This window comes from Aplidium turbinatum, chromosome 17 (genome assembly GCF_918807975.1).
Source record: "Aplidium turbinatum chromosome 17, kaAplTurb1.1, whole genome shotgun sequence".
NCBI lineage: Eukaryota > Metazoa > Chordata > Ascidiacea > Aplousobranchia > Polyclinidae > Aplidium > Aplidium turbinatum.
Window position 1 is genome coordinate 8,143,899 of NC_137488.1, and position 18,357 is coordinate 8,162,255.

Below are 18,357 nucleotides of genomic sequence, written 5' to 3' on the forward strand. Positions count from 1 at the left end.
ATCCCTGTTCCTGATTATGATTATCCAATAATATTGGAATTGGATATCAGTCAGTTTATTTATTTGTCACAAACACAAACATGAAAAGAATACAAAATATGCAATAATCTGTTGTGTGTCATATGACGAGGAGGCTGCGTAAAGACCAAGCGGTCATCTAGTCAGCAAATGGTGAGATCATTAAAAATATTCCGCCGAGACAGAGTTGATTTTAATAGTCAAATCTCACTCTTGTCTTAGTCAAATCTAACTCTTGTCTTAGTCAAATCTAACTCTTGTCTTGTACCGTACCTACTGTTTGTACTCAAAACTCTAGGTAAAGATAACATGTCATGGGTAAAGATCCTGAGCTGGTGTACAACGGTTGTTGGAGCTGGTATACAAGTCTCCCCCCCTGGTAACTCATGACAAAGAGGAATTGACCAAAACATGTGGATTGAAGTGTGTGAACAGTAAATCAAAGGTAAAGTAGTTTCACACTATATGTTTGGTCGAGTCCTGTTTTTTTCATGAGTTACCAAGGGGGGACTTGTATACCAGCTCCCGGTTGTTCACCAGATTCGAATTTTTATCTTAGGCCTACCTTTTTGCTGACATGCTACCTTGACCTAGAACTTTGGGTTTTTGATGGTTACTCTGGAGTTTTTTTATGTGTTGATGCAGGATAATTTTATTTTTGATTACGGCAGTAAAAGCAATATATGCTATGGTACCGTAACATACAATATAGCAAAGGTCTAGATTTAGACTTCAGAAGTGACATGATGCCATGCTTGATAAAGCATCAAAATAGGATAGTAAGTTGAGCGATTTGGTGGGATAAAACCATCTTGTCTCAGAGTCAAGCAAGTTAAACAAAAACATCTTACCTTATCAACTTTCAAACTACTGAAATTTTTATATTGCAGTTTACTTAATTTACCAATACCGTAGTAAATTTGTCACTTGGAAGTGTTATTTTGAGGTGAAAATGTCATCTCGAGCACTACGCAAATTGCAAGGACCTGCCATTATTTCTTTTCCTTTAGAAGATGACAGTGAGGAAGAAGATGACTTTGTAGAACAACCCTCTTCAGTTATTAATAAATTTTCATTGGTAAATATACTATATATAAATAATGCTTTTTAAGCATGAGATGTTTAGGCCTATTACTATAATGCTTTTAAAATGCTTAAAAAGATGTTTTTATTGATGGAAGAAATATTTGTGACTACCCTCAGATTGATTACTTTTTGTTGAGCTTAATTCTAGAACCTTTTCATCTTACTATGTATAAACGTTAAACTAATTACACATTACACAATTTTTGTCATCAAATACAGTGTATAAAGTTTTATTTGTGCTTTGCATGTTGTTGCTTTGAAATAGATTGCAGGAATTTTTATCTCCAGGCAGAAAAACCTTTTTAGCTAGCTTAATTCTGTCAGTTTTGCATACTTGCAAATGTTTTAACCACTTTATTTCCAAACTCAGATGCATATTATATAGCTTGTTTTTAGTAGGCTATGATGTCTCAAGGATTATATAATCAAAGTCTGGTGATTATTGTGTTTTCATGTCAATTTGTCAAACTTATCATATTGAGTCAATTCACTGTTGTCAGCAAGATGCAAGTAATCTATCTATTTTGTGATTAAGTTAATGCTAACATCCTTGTCATTTGACCAATACAACTGATATAGAAAAAGGAAAAAATTGTTGCTAAGAAGCATAGTCCTTGTAAAACATCCAACTCTGCATCCACTAATGGAATTGAATATTATTGATACTACTCAAAAGTATTAACAAAGGCAAATGATTAAATAAGTGACTTGTTCATCCTGTGAGGCTTTGGGGCCACTCCATGCTCCTTGACGATTCTGGAAAGCTGCTAAAGAGCAGCCAGTCTTTGGCTTCATCATCCATGACGCGCAGACCTTCCACTCCGTTAGGTTGCTTGAAGATGGTATGGTAGTCATTGATGATGTGGTCTGCGGTCTGTTATCACCACATTCACTGGAGGAGGAAGAGGCTTTTCCCCATTGGTTATTCAGAAAAGAAGTGACTAATTGCAGTAAACTACATTCTTTTTAATAAAAGTTTATACATATTTCTTTGCAGTTAAATGTTTCTGGTGATGATGTGGAAAAGGAGCAGGAAGATGAAAGTAGTGATTCAGATCAGCAAGAGAAAAAAAATGTGGTGATAGAACCAAAAAAGAAGAAACAAAAGCGGAAAAAGAAAAGGCGTGCTGTGGTTAATGATGTAATTGATAAAATAGATGTAGTAATATTACATATCACTGTTGAATTTTTTTTGCACATTAGGAAGATCAACACAATAGAATTTGCTTAAAATAGTTTTCCACCATTTCAAGCGAGTTTGGATTCAATAAACTTTTGATGATATCATCACAGTACAGATAATACATAATATACCGGTATGCAAAAAATGTAATATTGTGTTACATTTTACGGTATGTATGAATCAGGCTTTGCAAAAGCTGATATAACTATTGTAGGTTTAGTTGGTTGAAAAATTCCTTCGAAGATGGTTCTCTATTGTTATGTCTTGCTTCAACCAAGAAACATGTCTTAGCACATTTTGTGGAAATCCTTTTAAAGCTCTGAGTCTACAGACATTGAATTAATGTAAAAATGATGGGTTTTACTGTCTGGGGTGATGTGAGGCAACTGCTTGTGTTACTGAACTGACAATGCAGTGGGAGAATTATAAGAAAACAAAACAGTTGAAAACAACCAATTTAATGAAGCAGACATCACAGTCATTTTGAATCAACCAAGCTTGCATTGATTGTATTTTTTTACATACCGGTACCAGTAATAATAAAATGAAGTTACAAAAGGATTTTTTTACATGTTTTAACCAGCTATTTCGTAATCATTACTAAAGTAAATTTAATACAACAAACTCTACTGCATATGTCAATGTAAATTCTGACTTTGTAAATATAAACAAGAGTTCACCACTGATATCTGACTGAGGGTGGTACCAGTACAATTGATTTATGTGTTATGTGTTGCTTTATTTTTATATACAGCCCTTTTTAGTTATGGCATGTGCTTTACAGACGTGTGTTTTTATTAAAATGGAAATATCCAATAGGACAATAGTCGGAATGGCCCGTTTCGGTGAGTCCGATCCCTTAAAGGGGGATTTTTTTTAAAATTATTGGGTACCGTAGCCTAATTATCATTGTCGTTTTAGGGTTTGGGGTTAGGGGTTAGGGTTAAGGGTTAGAGGTTAGGAACTCACCGAATCGGACTCACCGAATCGGACTCACCGAATAGTAGCAGACCCGACAATAGTGGAGCACAAAAACAACAGTCTTGAAGTACATAACCCTTTTTTTCAACTACTCATCGCAGTGTCTTCTGGCAGGCAAGAGTGCATAGCAACTCTGAAGAATTTCCTGCAGTATTGGATGAGAGTGTTGCTAGACCTTCTCCTGCTCCATTAAAGAAAAAACCAACAATATTGAACAAGTCTATTTTTACTGTGGAGCACCGGTGAGCTGTAGACATGAGCTTCCTGTATCGTTGTTTGTAGCAAAGTTATGTGAATACCATAATGTAGGCCATCCCACTCTACAATTTGACGTCTCCTGTTCCCCGCATTGCGAGCATTGGACGTCAACGAATATTTACTCTGTCTGATGGCATTTCTTCATGTCATTGTCATGCTATCCTGAGAGTCGATTGAGATGAAATTTGTCAACTGCAGATCTTCTCGGACATTTGTAGGCTACCGAAAAAACAATGCACTGTTCAGTTTAGCCCTCAGTCCACTGTTAAATGAATGTTGCTATGTATTACAAAACCAGAACAAATGAATTTCATGCTTTGCGTAGACGTGTCATGTGATGACTACCTTTTAAGTTACTGGTAATTTATTTCTGAATATCCAATGTAAAAAAACAATGCATTTATTTTCACTTACTGAGCGCTGTAGTGGTCTGGTTGATTTTCAAATGCGCTGGAATCTTGATTAGTATTTAGATTGCTTTCAGTGCCTTGAAATCTGGTGATGTGTGTTGCATGACACAACTCAATGTGACCGGTATTGTTAGTTTTCAACCATTGCACTTTTCCCCATTGATTTTTCATTTATGCAATTCCTACAACCAAGTCAAGTTACGATTGTAGCCTACCTCAGCTGAAGCTTAAGTTAGAATAAAATCATTCTTGCAATCGTGAATTCTGAAAATTAAATGTTTAATTCTGATCAGAAAGCATAATATTCACTTTACTGATTTTTAGAAATACATGTGTAGTTATTCATAGCAACATGTATTGAAAATCGTCACAGGCATCTTAACCCCGACAACGAACTTCGAAAAATATTCAGTTCTCGTGTGCTTTTGGGAGATCCTTCTTACCGCCGCAGAAACCAAGGCAGCCATCTCAAAGGTGTTTGGTTGAGCCGACCTAGCAACAACTGGTTGAAACTTGGTAGAACTGGAATTTCAATGGAACTGATGTATGCGGACTGGGGGTGAGTAAACTTAGGGGTAGTTTTCTGTTGCGGCAATATCGACATTGTAACATAAACAACAAACAGAAAAACATTATCACAGTAAAACAAATGCTTGCATACATAATACACAACACATAAAACCATTTTACCAAAACCATTTACAAGTAATTTTCGTCTAATTGGCATCTTGTTCTTTTTTGATTAATATTGTAGTCATTAAAGTGTAGATCTCTTCATTTGACTGATTTAGTTTGCCTTCATCTATAATATGAGAGAGTGGGTAAAAATAACATTGGCTTAGACTAGAGTCTTTAGAAGTTTAGACGCATGTGTCATGCTTGAAGGTCACATGTCTTCACTTCTTGTTTAGCAGTATCGTTTGTTTCAAAACAGATTGCAATTTTATAAATACGAACATAGCCGAGACTACCAGGACACTCAGTTCAAATTCCTTGATGCCGTGAATTCCTCGGATCATCGGCACTTTGCTGTAAGTCGTATTTTGCTTTGAAAGTTTGTAGCGTTTGTTGATGCTTCCAGATTCCATTCCAATTAGATCATGAATGTGGGAGAGAGATCTCTTTTTTTAACGAGTTTTTGAGCTTCAAAGAGCTTATTTTAGAACCAGTGGTTGGAAGCCTGAGTACAACGCTTCCGCTGGATGGAGCCTCCGCTTTCCATACGAACTCAAGAATGGCTCATTTTGATTTTTCAAGTATAGAAAACTGTCCGCAAAGTTTCGATCTCGATTCATTGAGCTTTTTTTGTATGGTTGACCAAAAGAAAGCATGCGTGTAAATAACCTGAAAAGACAGCACTGGATGCTCTGAAATGACCTTATAGCCTAATCAAGAATGAACTAATTCCTCATCGAGACAATGAGTGTGGCACTGAAGCCAGTGTATCCGAGATGTGATTAATTAAGTGAAGTTATATGGAAATTATGTTGCGAATATGATGAGCCAAGAGAAGATTTTTTACATCATTTCCCTCATTTTTGTGTTAAGAATGAAAGAGATTATCGCAAAACTTTTGCAAGTTCTTGTGTACACAGCAAAAAATATTTAAATTTGGAAATTAGTTACAAGTTAATAATGTTTCAACTTCTGAGGTTTTATTTCTAGACTCTGTTGGAGAAGCATCCCTATCATGTTGACACCCTCCTCGCTTTCAGTGACGTTTACAAAGTCCAAGATGACATTAAAACCGCCCGGGAATTTGTTGGTAACACTATTTGTATTAAATACAGAGAAACTGTTCACCAGGCATTTGATAAATAAAATAACCTGCGTTCTTCTGGTGAATATAGCTACTAGCTTACCACCTGATATTAATAGTTATACCTAGCTTTTATTTCCGACGTTTCGTTAGTCAGCACGACTGACTTTATCAAGGGGGCTGAAACATGTAAACACAAGAGTCTCAAGACTGCCTGTTCAGCTTTAATGCATGCAAATACGAACTGTTTGTATAGTTAGATCATGATGAACACTGCCATTAGCATTGTGTAGGTAGCTCTGCTGGTATGAACGATTGTGCTATTTTTCACATGCTACCATCGTTCATACTGTAAGTGAATTTACATGATTTGAAAAGAAAAATGATTTGAAAAAAGGATTCATAGATTGGCATGATTGGTATTTGCGTTTTTTTAAAGTGGAATACAAGAGAAAAAAGTTAACGGTCCCATACTCAGTCATTGAGCTTTGAAGAATGAGAAGATAAGGTTCTCATTCTACTAAGCCGGCAGTAACTAGACTAGGGTGGTCAGTTCCTTCCTCTCGGCCGTCTTTCCTGCAGTAATTACGTCCACCCAATTTATTACACCCTGGGTCGGTAGGGGTAAGCGGTGTTTTTCAACAACCACCTTAAACCGGGCTTTTAATGCCAGGTTTGCATTATTAAAAAGCGAACGCCTTATTTGCTACGCCAGCCCACCGCTGGAATAGAAGAATACATTTAAAATTTGTAATTTGCAACGTATTTACAGTTTAGCATCTACCTACACTTGTCATGCAATACTGTTAATTGAACGTTATGTTATAGTTTTTACATCACATGTATTTTTACGTTTGTTAAGCGTTGCGTAATGTGTTTGTTAACGTACTGATCGACGCTTTTCAGAACGAGCCTTGTACTGTTTGGAAAGGTCCTTTCATTCTTGCTTCAATCTCACAACTGGAACGTGCAGGCTGCCATATAAGTATCAGGAAAACAGGTAGTTTTTAATGTGGAAAACCTGTCATTTTATCGCATCATGTCTTGGCTAAATTTGTACGGCTAAAACAATTAAATACGATCATTTCGGCAAACGAATGCATGGTCACACAACCGACACGAGGAACAGTCGTCGATTTCTCCCACCAAGAGCACGCTGCTGTACCTTTGCAGGAGCTCGCCATGACACGCTTGAAAGGGGAAAACAAGGATAGGTTTTTATCCGCGTGAAGTTTATGAAATAAAGCAGTTTGATTCTGTCCGTCAGTGGACTCACGGACTCACAATAGATTTTCCAATTTTTAACCCAATTATGATCACTGGATCCCCTTTTTAATCTCTTATCCTTTAGCATAGGGCTACTCAACTGGCGGACTGCGGTGCAGGGATGGATCCAGCCTCTAATTTTTGGGGGAGTGCTGCTGAAATCTATTTTCATTCAAGGAAGTCCATCAGTGTGGCACTGTCAAAATGTGTCTTTGCTGTATTTGGCATACTGATAATCATACATGTTGTTAATATTAGAGATGTTTTTGTTTAATATTAATAAAGACCTGAAAACGGAAAAGTGCGCATGAAAAATCAAGTCTTAAACACAAGCATGAATAAAACCCACCCAAGTTATTATTTTAGTACAGCACACGGATTTTAGATTTAATGGGGATATTCTTGAAATGAATACAATTAGGGAATCACCATGAAATATAGAAATGATAGAGTGTGTCAAAACATAACAACGCATTGCGAATTTTTTTTGCCCTATTGAATAGGCACATTTTGTCCTATAACAGAGAAGTCTTTGATAACAAGATACATTAATAATTATCTAAGATGCATCCTTATCACATGACGATCGTGAAGGTGTTGTTACCAAAAACTTTCATAACAAGATGCATTAGAAGTAACCTTATTGCATGACGGCCATAAATGGTATTGTTATCGAAGACGATAAAGTAGTTAGAGTTTAGACAATAAATGGAACACTTTCCAGTAACTGTTGTAACATGTGCCTAAAATTCAAAGCATTTAGGCGCCTTAACTTTTGAATAGGTGCATTGTGCTGCAACTACTGCAACCAAGGTTCTGACACACTGGACACGAAGCATGCTTTTTATAGCCTTTGTAGGCAAAACAATACTCTTACAATGGCACTCTGCGAGTTTTCTGTGCAGAAAATGAGCTGATGATTGTGTCTAAATCAAGTGATTTTGTTATATCAGCCTCAAAAGACAACAATGTCAAGTCTGATGTTCTTTCATCACTTAATAGGGTACGCAACTACGCATTCTACTTTTGATGCGATTCATGCAACTGAATGATCTCTCAGTTTCTGCAGAAGATACAGCAATGGTATTTCTTAGCTGCATCAGTCTCATTATGCAAGGGCTAGACACATTCTTTATATCTGCAAGGCCGCTACCGCTGTTGAACTTTAGCATTTCCATTTCTACCTCGGTTTCACAGAAATTCAATGCTTCACCAAACCTATCTATTAATAGCTTGGCACCTTCAAACGACATGTAATGATCACTACGAGGATCCAATGCATCTAAGCCTTCAAGAAGTTTCATATTGTCAGTGGAGTAACGATCATCAAAAAAATTTCCAACAGCTTGAGCAACCTTCTTCAATGTATCTTGAACTTGGACATGCATTTGGACATTTCCATCACCTTCAAATAACTCGTCGCTTTGTGAACGAGTTTGATACAAAGCACTGTTTGTATTCAAAGGGATGGCACAATCTTCACATGTCTTCTTGATAGAATCCACAAGGGAGGATACAAAACTTGGGTTTTCCTCTAAGTATGTTAATGCTTTCCTTGTAGATCTGATCTCTGCACAAGCCTGGTGCCAGTTGATAAAACGTTCCTGAAGCAATTTTGATAATGTTTGTAGCTGTGCAATCACCTTATAAAACACTAAAAGATCTTTAACAAATGCTGAGTTAGCCATCTTGTGGTAAATACCTACACACACAATACCTTGATTGTCAGTGTCATTACTCCGTTCAGCGAGTGTCATCAGTATACTTTGATATCTGTCAACAACAGTTCGGGTCAATTCAAACAATGAACTCCATCTAACTTCAATATAACCTGGAACTTTTCGAACTTTCTCGTTGCGTTCTTTTTGTAACTTTTCAAAGGTGTCTGCAGTTTTTAAGGCATTGAAACAAGAATGTAATTGCTTTATAACTCCAAGAGTAGAGGGCAGAACTTGAGAAACAACTTGACCAATAATAAGATTCAAACGATGTGCAGTGCAATGGATATTCACAATCCAGCCATAAACTTTCCTTAAACGAGTTGCAACACCACTGTGAACTCCAAATAGAACACTGGCTCCATCTGTTGTCAAGCCCAAAAAAACAGAGTCTGCACTAAGAGCAGAAAGGAGGGGCAGTATCTTTTCAGCAATAGCAGCAGCTGAAAAGTTTTCTGACAACCGAACAAGGCCAATGAAACGTTCTTTTGCAGTTGAGCCTACGGAATAACGAACACACAAAGACAACTGTTCGTGGCCAGCTTTGTCCTTACATTCGTCAATAACAAGAAAGAACATTCCAGCTTCAGCAATACTTTTACCAATCTGGGTCCTAATTTCATCAGCCATAGCTTCTACAAACTCATTGAAAATCGTCTTACTCCAGTAGTCTTGATGGATTGAATATTGTTTCATGATGCTGCTTCTCAAATCTTCAAAAACCGGGTTTGTTTCACAAGGGATCTTCAATAACTCCACGAAATTTCCTTGATTCAAGGCATCTTCATCATGCTCATGTAAGTGTCTGTAAGGAATTTCTTGCAAAACAAAGTATTGAATATACTGAAGGAGAATTCTGAAATATTTTCTGTTGGTTTCAATGAGCTGTGCCCTGTAAGGTACCAACCTATCAGCAATGGTGACTGTATTGCAGTGATAGTTGTTCCATAGTATCTCAGCTTGTAAATGATGAGCACTTCGGGCATGTTTATCCAGACCTTTCCGTTGATCACCTACTGCTTTGCTCCAATTTCTGAATCCTTCTTTCGTAAATGCCAGCTCTTGGTGCCCTGACGCATGTGTGCTGAAATGAATGCAACAATGGCAATACGCTTTATCATTGGAAATGCTATAGATTACCCATTTGTGTTTTCGATACCAAGTTTTCTGGAATGATTTGCAGTATCTAGGGTTTGTGATGTTCGCATCTCGGGGATATACAGAAAGAATTGGTTGAGCTGGTCCAGATTCTTTGCTGCCAATATCATTGGGTAAATAAGTTTGTGATGAATGAGCTGTATTGCTTGAACGTTCATTTGTGTTTGAAGAAGATGAGTCCGGTTGAGATGAGTTGTTGTTATTAGAAGATGAGTCCGGTTGAGATGAGTTGTTGTTATTAGAAGATGATCTATTGTTGCTATCAGATTCCGGAACTGGATCGGAATTTGGTGCATGAAGCCGGGGCCGCTTTCGGAAATATGACAAAATATTGGTTGCAGGCATACTTACGCTACATATACTGATTACTGATCTTAATTTTCTACAAAACCCTAACTTTTAAATATTTTTCAAGTGAATCAAAATCTGAAAACCAAATAAATATCATGATTTAAAGTTGTTATGGAAAGAAAAGATTAATATTCCTAAAATAACAATACATTCAATAGTGACAATCACACAATTGACACCTCCCCCACTCCCGCGTGTCGCGGCATTTTGAATTTTTTTTGGGGAAGTGGGCACCCCCCCACACCCCCCCCTGGATCCATCCTTGCTGCGGTGCGAATCTGGGCCTTCTGGGTGCTGATGGTGGACCTCAGGCTTCTGGAAAAATAACCTTATTGCAATCTTTAAATAGATTTTTACCGGGAGGAAGCACTTTTTTTCTTAGCTGGAAGGCTTTGTCGCCCGGACTCCCCAACACTTTGTCAAAAATCCAAGTCGAGTTACATTTTATCTAAAAGAAATGGTTGGGTACTGATAGTTTAACTTTGGTGGTTGCTTGTGACATTACTTCTTCACCAAACCGCTAAAAATGTTCAACTTGTTAAACCGGACCTTTGTTAAAATCTGTTGAGTGTTGAGTATCCCTGCTTTAGATCAATGGTTTCCAACCTTGGGAACAAGAAATTTTTTCAATTTATACTGTCACAATACAGTATTTGTGATAATTTTAATGAACGCAAACACGAACCCAACATATGCATGAAAATCCGTTGGTTGCTAGCACCGTCTCGCAGCTCATCAGTTGCAAAGCACTGACTCGTACAGTTGTCGAAGTCTGCAACCAGCTGACATACACCTGCACTCGAACAAACAATGAGTTCAACGAAAAATCGTGTATTTTAATTGTTCACACAGCAATTCGCTTTCTAATATCCAGAACGATTTTATTTTTTATTGCAGATCTCTGTTTCTTGCCTTGTACAAGCACATGAACTTTGTGTCCCAGCGCGGTTGCAACAGAACAGCTTTGGAGCTTTGCAAATTGTTATTGAGGTTGTACCATTTTCATAGACTATTAGTTTTGTCAAGCGTTGTGACAGTTTATATAGACATCAACTAATGGATTAACATTAACTTGATACAACAATACAAGTCAAACAATTTAGTTTTTCAACGGATCTAATTGCTCAATGAAGGTTACCATACGTAATGTGCGGTTAGCATGTTTCCAATCGGTTTTTATGCTTTTGGTAAAGTGTTGCCCAACTGTGACTTTCCGTATATCTGCGGCAACCATACACGTTAATTCGGGTTTTTGATGATGATTTCATGGAAGCCGAAAACTTTCGATTTGTATTTTTGACTTAATATCTAGTTTTATACAGCACTTCCAAACTAAATCTCGATATAATTCATGTATTTTTGCGTGATATTAACTAACACTTACTTTAAATCAAAAGAAGAAAATTGAAGTATTTCAGACACACAATAAGGCAAAACTCGTTACAAAGATCATTAATAGAAGGGAAGATAAACGGTAAAAGAAACAAAGGCAGACCAAGAATGATTTGGAAAACAAATATCAGTAAATGTACAAAATTAATTTATAAAAGTGCAGTACGAACAGCTCATGGTCGAGGACAATGGCGCATTGTATTCAACCCTCAATACGAGGAAGGAACATGATGATGATGACTTTAAATTCTTGTAAGCGTGATTGGTCTTGCATTTACAAGCTGTTTGAAGTTGATTTATACCAAGACGAAGTAGGCTACCCAGCCAGCAAAGCAACGTTTTCTCGTTGATTCAACGTCTGCAGAAGTTGCTTTACCGCCGGGCTTATAGTTATTACAACAATGTGCTCCGTATTTTCAGCTTAGACCCTGAAGTGGACCCACTATGCTGCATACTGATATTGGATTACTTGGGGCTACGGGCAGGAGAGTATGAATACTTGACCAAGTTTGCGAGTGATTGGGGAGTAAGTTGAGCAGCCCATAACGTCTGCGGTATTGCTCTTACATTTCATATGTTCATTTTTCTAACGCTAGTTCAGCTACGAATGACTTAGACCTAATAGGAAAATACACTACCAATACTTGTTTGTTTTTTTTTAAAAAGATGAAAGATAATTTTTGAATCTTTATAGTTTTTGTACTTTTTCAATTGCATTCTGTACTTGTGATCTCCTAATCACTGGACCGATCCAGGGCATTGATCTGTATTATGTTAATTTTCCGTTTCTTAAGTTGACTTCCTTTGGAATTATAACCGTGTCAACATCTTGTCATGTACGTAATTATATGCTTCTGTTTTTTTTTCGTGCAGATGCATCGAAATTTGGAGCAGCTACCAAACTGGGCCTACTCGCTTGCCCTGGCCAAGTTCTTTCTGTCCAAGCCCGAATCTACGTCATCGGAAGGCCAATCTTCCCGGTCTACGTCATCGAAAGAAGCGAACGAGAGCCTACAAAATGCATTAATAATGTTTCCTTCGGTATGGTCCGATACCAAAAGCATTCTTTTTTTGTTTGACTTGTCCGGTTTTTGTGTTGCAATTTCATCAAAGTTATTTGAATCCAATTTATGATTAATTATCATCCGTTTGTTTCGTCTGTAGGTCAATAGGTAAGACCCGGTGTTTGTCCCCACAAACAGGGGTCCGCTAGTTTCTGTAACCCCTTTGCCATGCTTCCCGGTTGTTGAAGTTAAGTCCCAGTTTCCTCCCAGTTTTTGCTCCATTGTCTTTCACCAACTCTGGTCATCTATTCTGTTTGTATTTTCAACTTGTATCCCTGGAAAAAATTCTTGCTATAACTAGCGCCTTGTCATCAGTCAGTTGCGATTATTATTATGCACCTTTATGCTGTGTATTCTTGGTTTATCGTCGGTAATGATGTGTTCGACTGTCGACTATGCAAAGACTTGCCAGTGGTATGCAGCTTTTTCGACATTTGGGCATGTCTTACTACTACCGCAACCAGTCGTGCCGCATTGTCGATAATGTTATAAATTTATTTTCTAAACTTTGTTATGTTTCAAGGTGCTACTGTCTTTGCTTAACAAATGCTCCGTCCAATTTGACGCTAAAATATCAGCTCATCCATACTTCACTTCCCAAGCAAAAGAAAGGTAAGAAAAGACTTTGTGGTGTTTTTTTTTTTTTTTCTTGTGTAGAATACGATTGACTTGTAACTGATGCAATAAACTAGCAGTGAAGTATTGAACAACGTACAGATGATTACTTACTGAAAATAATAATAATGGTATAATTTATTTATTTCCACTTCACTACAAATATTGTTTTTATAACGGCAGTGCTCTTTCAAATTTGTGTCAAGAGAATTGACGATGTCACTGCATTTTCTCCACTTATCGTCATGTGTTGGGGACACGTTATTACACATTGTTTAGAAGCAACATATTGTTGGAGAACTACAACACTTTGTGTAACAATGTACTGTATTAGCCTCGAAGTATCTCTGTTCGTCGTCGTGTAAGCATCTGGGGACGAAGTTCTTTCTTTTTACCACCCCAGATTCACGATGTTGCCGGGCTAAGCTGGAAGGCTACTAGAGAGCGGCCAGTCTTGGATTTCATCATCCAAGACACACAGACCTTCCACTCCATTGGGTGGCTTGAAGATGGTGCAAACGTTAATGACGTGGTCTGCAGTCTGTTCCTCAGCACCACATTCACAAGTAGATGAACCAGCCATTCCCTATTGGTGCATGGTTGAGCGGAAAAGCCCGACGCCTGTACTGAGACGGTTGAGGCGCACCCATGCCTGTATTTGCAATGTCAATCCTGTGGGACGGTCTCGACATCAGGGATGAACGAATGGAGTCTGGTGGTGCTTGACTTTCGTTGAGAGTTCCTTTTATGGTCCGCCCAATTAGCCACAGAGATGTTTTGTCCATCAGCTTCGTTGATCAGAAGTTGAGCGGCTGGCGCGAATGGGTGTCTTGATTTCAGTCGACGGGGTTGCTCTCTTGGGAGAACAGAGATCTTGGAATGAAGTGGATGGTTGGGCTCCAATGGCCGTTGACCGAGAGACAAAGTGGATTCTTCACGACGAAGGTCAGCGGGTTAAATGCTAGCAAGAATGGAAAGTTTGTCCAATGGTGTGGGACGCAGGCATCCGTCGTCTTGCGCAGGGCGCTGTTGTGGCAGTGAGCAGTAGAGCACTGGCACTAAGCAGGTGCACAGTACTCTGCTGAGGAATAGACAAGGGTAAGGGCTGCTATACTCAAAGTGTCAGCCCTCGCTCCCAACTGGAGCCTGCCAAGCGCTTGAGCAGCGCAGCTCGCGATGAGAGAGTCTTGCGCAGTGACATCAAATGGCCGGCGGTACGTGAGCGATCTTTCTAATGTCACTCTGAGGTATTTTGGTTCGGGGCAGAATGGCAGTGATTTTCCGTTGTTCCAGACATTCAGCTTACGATCAGCTTCCCGGTTATGCAGATGGAAAGCTGCTTGCACAGTTTTGGTTTTGCTCAGTTTCAGTCGCCATTTCTGGAGATAAGTTGAGAGAGTTTTTATGTCCTGGCTCAGGGTGTCTTCAAGGTTTTCCCTCTATCTCTGTTGATTGATCGACTATCGTAATTATACCTGACTTCAAGTTCAGCACCAAATTTTACCTGTTTCAGTTTGCCGCAAGGGCTGGCCTTGCTATGTCATATCTTTGTGGAAAGGAACTTTGAATTGTGGAAAGATCCAGAAACATTGACTTGGCTGGAGGTTAATGTGAACGTGGTTCTTGAGCGGCTCGAAAAAGACAAGAAATTCGTCCGGGAATGTAAAAACAAGTCAGTATTTTACCAATTTCATTAAAAAACTCAACATTTCCTCACTTTAAATGTTTATTTTAATTTAAATTAGAGCACAATTACCTAACAGTATGCAAAAAATATGTAATATTTTTTATTTGATGATGTTAAAAAGTATCTTGTCAAAGTTAATGCAGCTATTTGCGATACTGGATATTTGCGCACATCAATATTTAAAATATAATTACCAGAGCTTGAGATAAACTTGACTATTACAAACTAACAGGAGGACTTCACGCTACCACAAGCCTCCACAGAACATCCATCGTCATGCTCTCCTGTCAGATCTGCCTGAAACCGGTTCTTTCTTGCCCATGGTAAGTAGATTTGCATGACTCAGCAGAATATATTTGTAGTTTAGTCACAGTTTTCTACGAATTCGTAGCTTATAATACTGTTCAGTTGAACGCTTAACGACTTTTATGTGCATTATGTTATTTTCCTTCTCCATGAGATCCATACGTTTGTACGTTCACATTATGAATGTGTGTTTCACAGAGCGTCCGCACAGCGACCTTATTGAGCCACGACCCTCTCCCGCCTACCGACACTGTTGTGTCCTACCAAAGAACCACCCCGTGAGTATCTCGTGCCAGTTTATGTTTTGTAATCTTGACACTTTTTTGTACGTATTATTTTCTTTATTTTGCATAGAGTTAGTTTTTTTTTATCGGGACATTGAACTGCATCATATTTTTCTAGTGAGGTCTTTAGTGCTTAAGGAAACTAATCACTTTTTGTTTGTAAACAGTCTGCGTTTTCTTTTGGTGCTTGTACCTTGGAAATGATCAAGCAATACGCTTAGCCGGCATATCTGATGCTTCGATGTTGATTTAGCACAACCCAACAACGTTATGTTACGTTAAAGCAATGTTTTTTCCACAGGATTACTACTTTTTTTTAAACACATTGCAGCTTTGGGAGCTACATAGACCAACCCAAATTGCTAATTTGTTTTATCACACAATCGCAAATCCCATACCATATAATTTGTTAAGAATCCGCATAAACCTATGGAAAGCTTGGAAAATTGATTTTGCGTTTAACCGGATCATCCTTCTTCCAGTTCTCTTCAACGATCGGGCGGTCTGAATCCCTTCAATGTCTTCTTTCGATCCTTGCATCCTGATTTTAACCCAGAGCTTGTCGACACCGATTTAGAAGAAAGAACCCATGGAGAAGACATGAGAGATAGAGTTCGATCTTTGGTGGATGCAATGAGGGATCTAATTCGAAACGTGACTCTTCCAATCGCTGAAAATGATGAGGAACAAGAGGAGTTTGAGCAGGATTGGGACTGAGACACAAAAGTCCTTGAGATGAAAGCGACCTGTGATAGTGTATATGGGCTAAGGTCTTGGTCGTGTCTTGTGGGGACAATACTAGGCAAAGTAGGAAGATTATCGTCATGATGTTTGCGTGGCCGTTGGAAACTTTTCGCTGCCTTAAACCACTTTTCCCAAACTTATTCAAAAAGATTTACCGAGTATTTAAACGTGTAGTTCCCTCCTTTTGTCTAGAAAGTTTTTTCATTTATGTTTGTTTAAAAATGTAGTTTTAAAATAGAATATGTGTTAAACAATTAAAATAAGTTGCTTTGGCGTTTTAAGCCTTCTGAAAACCTCATCCTTACCTATGTTGCTGTCTACAGCAACCAGCAAAGATAAGCGTGTACAAAGAGTGTTTGTTGCTGTCGATTACCGTCCACCCGCGTTAGGTGTGAATTGGAAAACGTGACTCCTCTGCCGTTTGAGGTTTTGTGTTTTCTCAAAGCGTGTACGTTTTTGACAATGATTTCTCGTCAGGTAAAAGAAGTAGGATCTGATTCAAGTTTTTCACTCGGTGGAATCCACTGCATAAAGTGGTTTCTGCTCATAATCATTGATTTGAGCCTCTGCAACCGACTATTTATCCTTTCACTGCCTCGAGTTGCCGAACAAAAAGAAACTTTCGAACTGCCAACCTCTGCACATGTGCCCAGACAACAAATCTATCGTTTTTACATAGATTCAACATCTGCAGATGTTGAATTAATGTAAAAAAACAACTGATTTGCTGTCTGGGTGTGCAGGTCTCACCAATGCAGTAAACGTGCACTGGACGGAAGGTCTACGTCTAAGATCTACCGTCGTCATCGACGCAGGCCTTTTGTTCAGTGCACGTTTACTACACCGGTGAGAACTTAAGGTGGAAACGGCAGCGCCCTGTCTGCAGTTATGTATAGTGGACGTGGTACATAATACGAAGCTACTAGCATTACTTTCAGTGCAGGTTCCTTAGTCTATGGTTAAATATATCACTCTATCCATCGTGGACGTTTTTTCAATCGACCTACAACAACCCGTATTACCAGTCTCTTCTTTCACTTGTTTGCGCCTTGTCTTGGTGTTTTTATTTTGAGAACGAGAGAGTATCCAGCAAACCCTGCACTTTCATGCCAAACTTAGCTTAATTCATTTTGAAACCAAACTTTAAATCGATGTTTATTGTGACGTACAAGCATTTACTTTTCTCCCAACATCACCTTTGATGGCATCTTAACAACGGACTTGTGTTGGTACTTTTGTGAAGAAAAAGGACTGAACAAACTATCGAATGTTTATGCTTTTAGATATGTGACGTTGAAACAGCGTAAGAACGATGTTCTTGTTTGTGGCTTGCGTTGTGTTTACTCATCCTGGTGTGCTTAGTAAGGTGTCGTGCAGTGTTTTCAATGAAATCGTTGGTGATTCTGCTTTATCAGCTTGGCCTGCAACCGATGACTTGATCGTCAGAAAACCATAATCGTTATCTATGTTGAAACAATTGTTTATCTAACAAATGTTGACTTACCCGTTTATCACTTTTTTCTCACAGGAAATCGTTTCCTGTCTGGCTTTTTATGACGTATCCGTCACTTCAAATTTTCCTAAAGGTCAGGAAATGAATGGAGTTCGTATGGAAGCGAATTGATATTAAAAAACTCTCATTCTATGATTGGTACTTGATCTTGCTGTTTCTTTGTTCGCTAAGCCAGGTGTAATGCAAATTCACCCAGCTGTAGGGCGCATAATTATTACGGTCAACGTGGGAAAATCGTGGTAGGCTACTAAGTCCGTGTAATTATGGGGAATTGTGCATCTGAGATCCGACAGTCTTCGTTTCGAACGAATGAGCCTTTTAGAACAAATTGCTTTCTTACCAACAAACGTAAGAAGTTGTACCTCGAAACGAAATATAGTAACTAACTAAACTTAAGGGTTTTCGTACAAATTCACGTGAAGGGTGTTGCTCACAATGTGAGCTAGTGTTCATCGCCTCGCACACACGCTATCAGCCATTAATTAAAAGAACCACATGCTCCAGTGGTTCTTCTGTTTGCATACCTTTCATACCGGTAATCACCTTTGTATCGACAGTCCGTAA

The 18,357-nt window shown here is 38.5% G+C and overlaps 1 protein-coding gene across 1 annotated transcript; it reads left to right on the forward strand.

Moving 5' to 3' along the window:
• The first annotated feature begins 912 nt into the window (after positions 1–912).
• On the forward strand, positions 913–17,925 carry LOC145786977 (ribosome quality control complex subunit TCF25-like). Its single transcript, XM_082598727.1, has 15 exons — positions 913–1,096; positions 2,102–2,245; positions 3,383–3,510; positions 4,310–4,495; positions 4,871–4,967; positions 5,602–5,701; positions 6,602–6,695; positions 11,086–11,178; positions 12,001–12,106; positions 12,454–12,621; positions 13,168–13,256; positions 14,773–14,931; positions 15,179–15,269; positions 15,451–15,530; positions 16,019–17,925. The coding sequence occupies exons 1-15, from the start codon at positions 971–973 to the stop codon at positions 16,251–16,253; spliced, it is 1,896 nt and encodes a 631-aa protein (XP_082454853.1). The 5' UTR covers positions 913–970; the 3' UTR covers positions 16,254–17,925.
• The last annotated feature ends 432 nt before the right edge of the window (positions 17,926–18,357 follow it).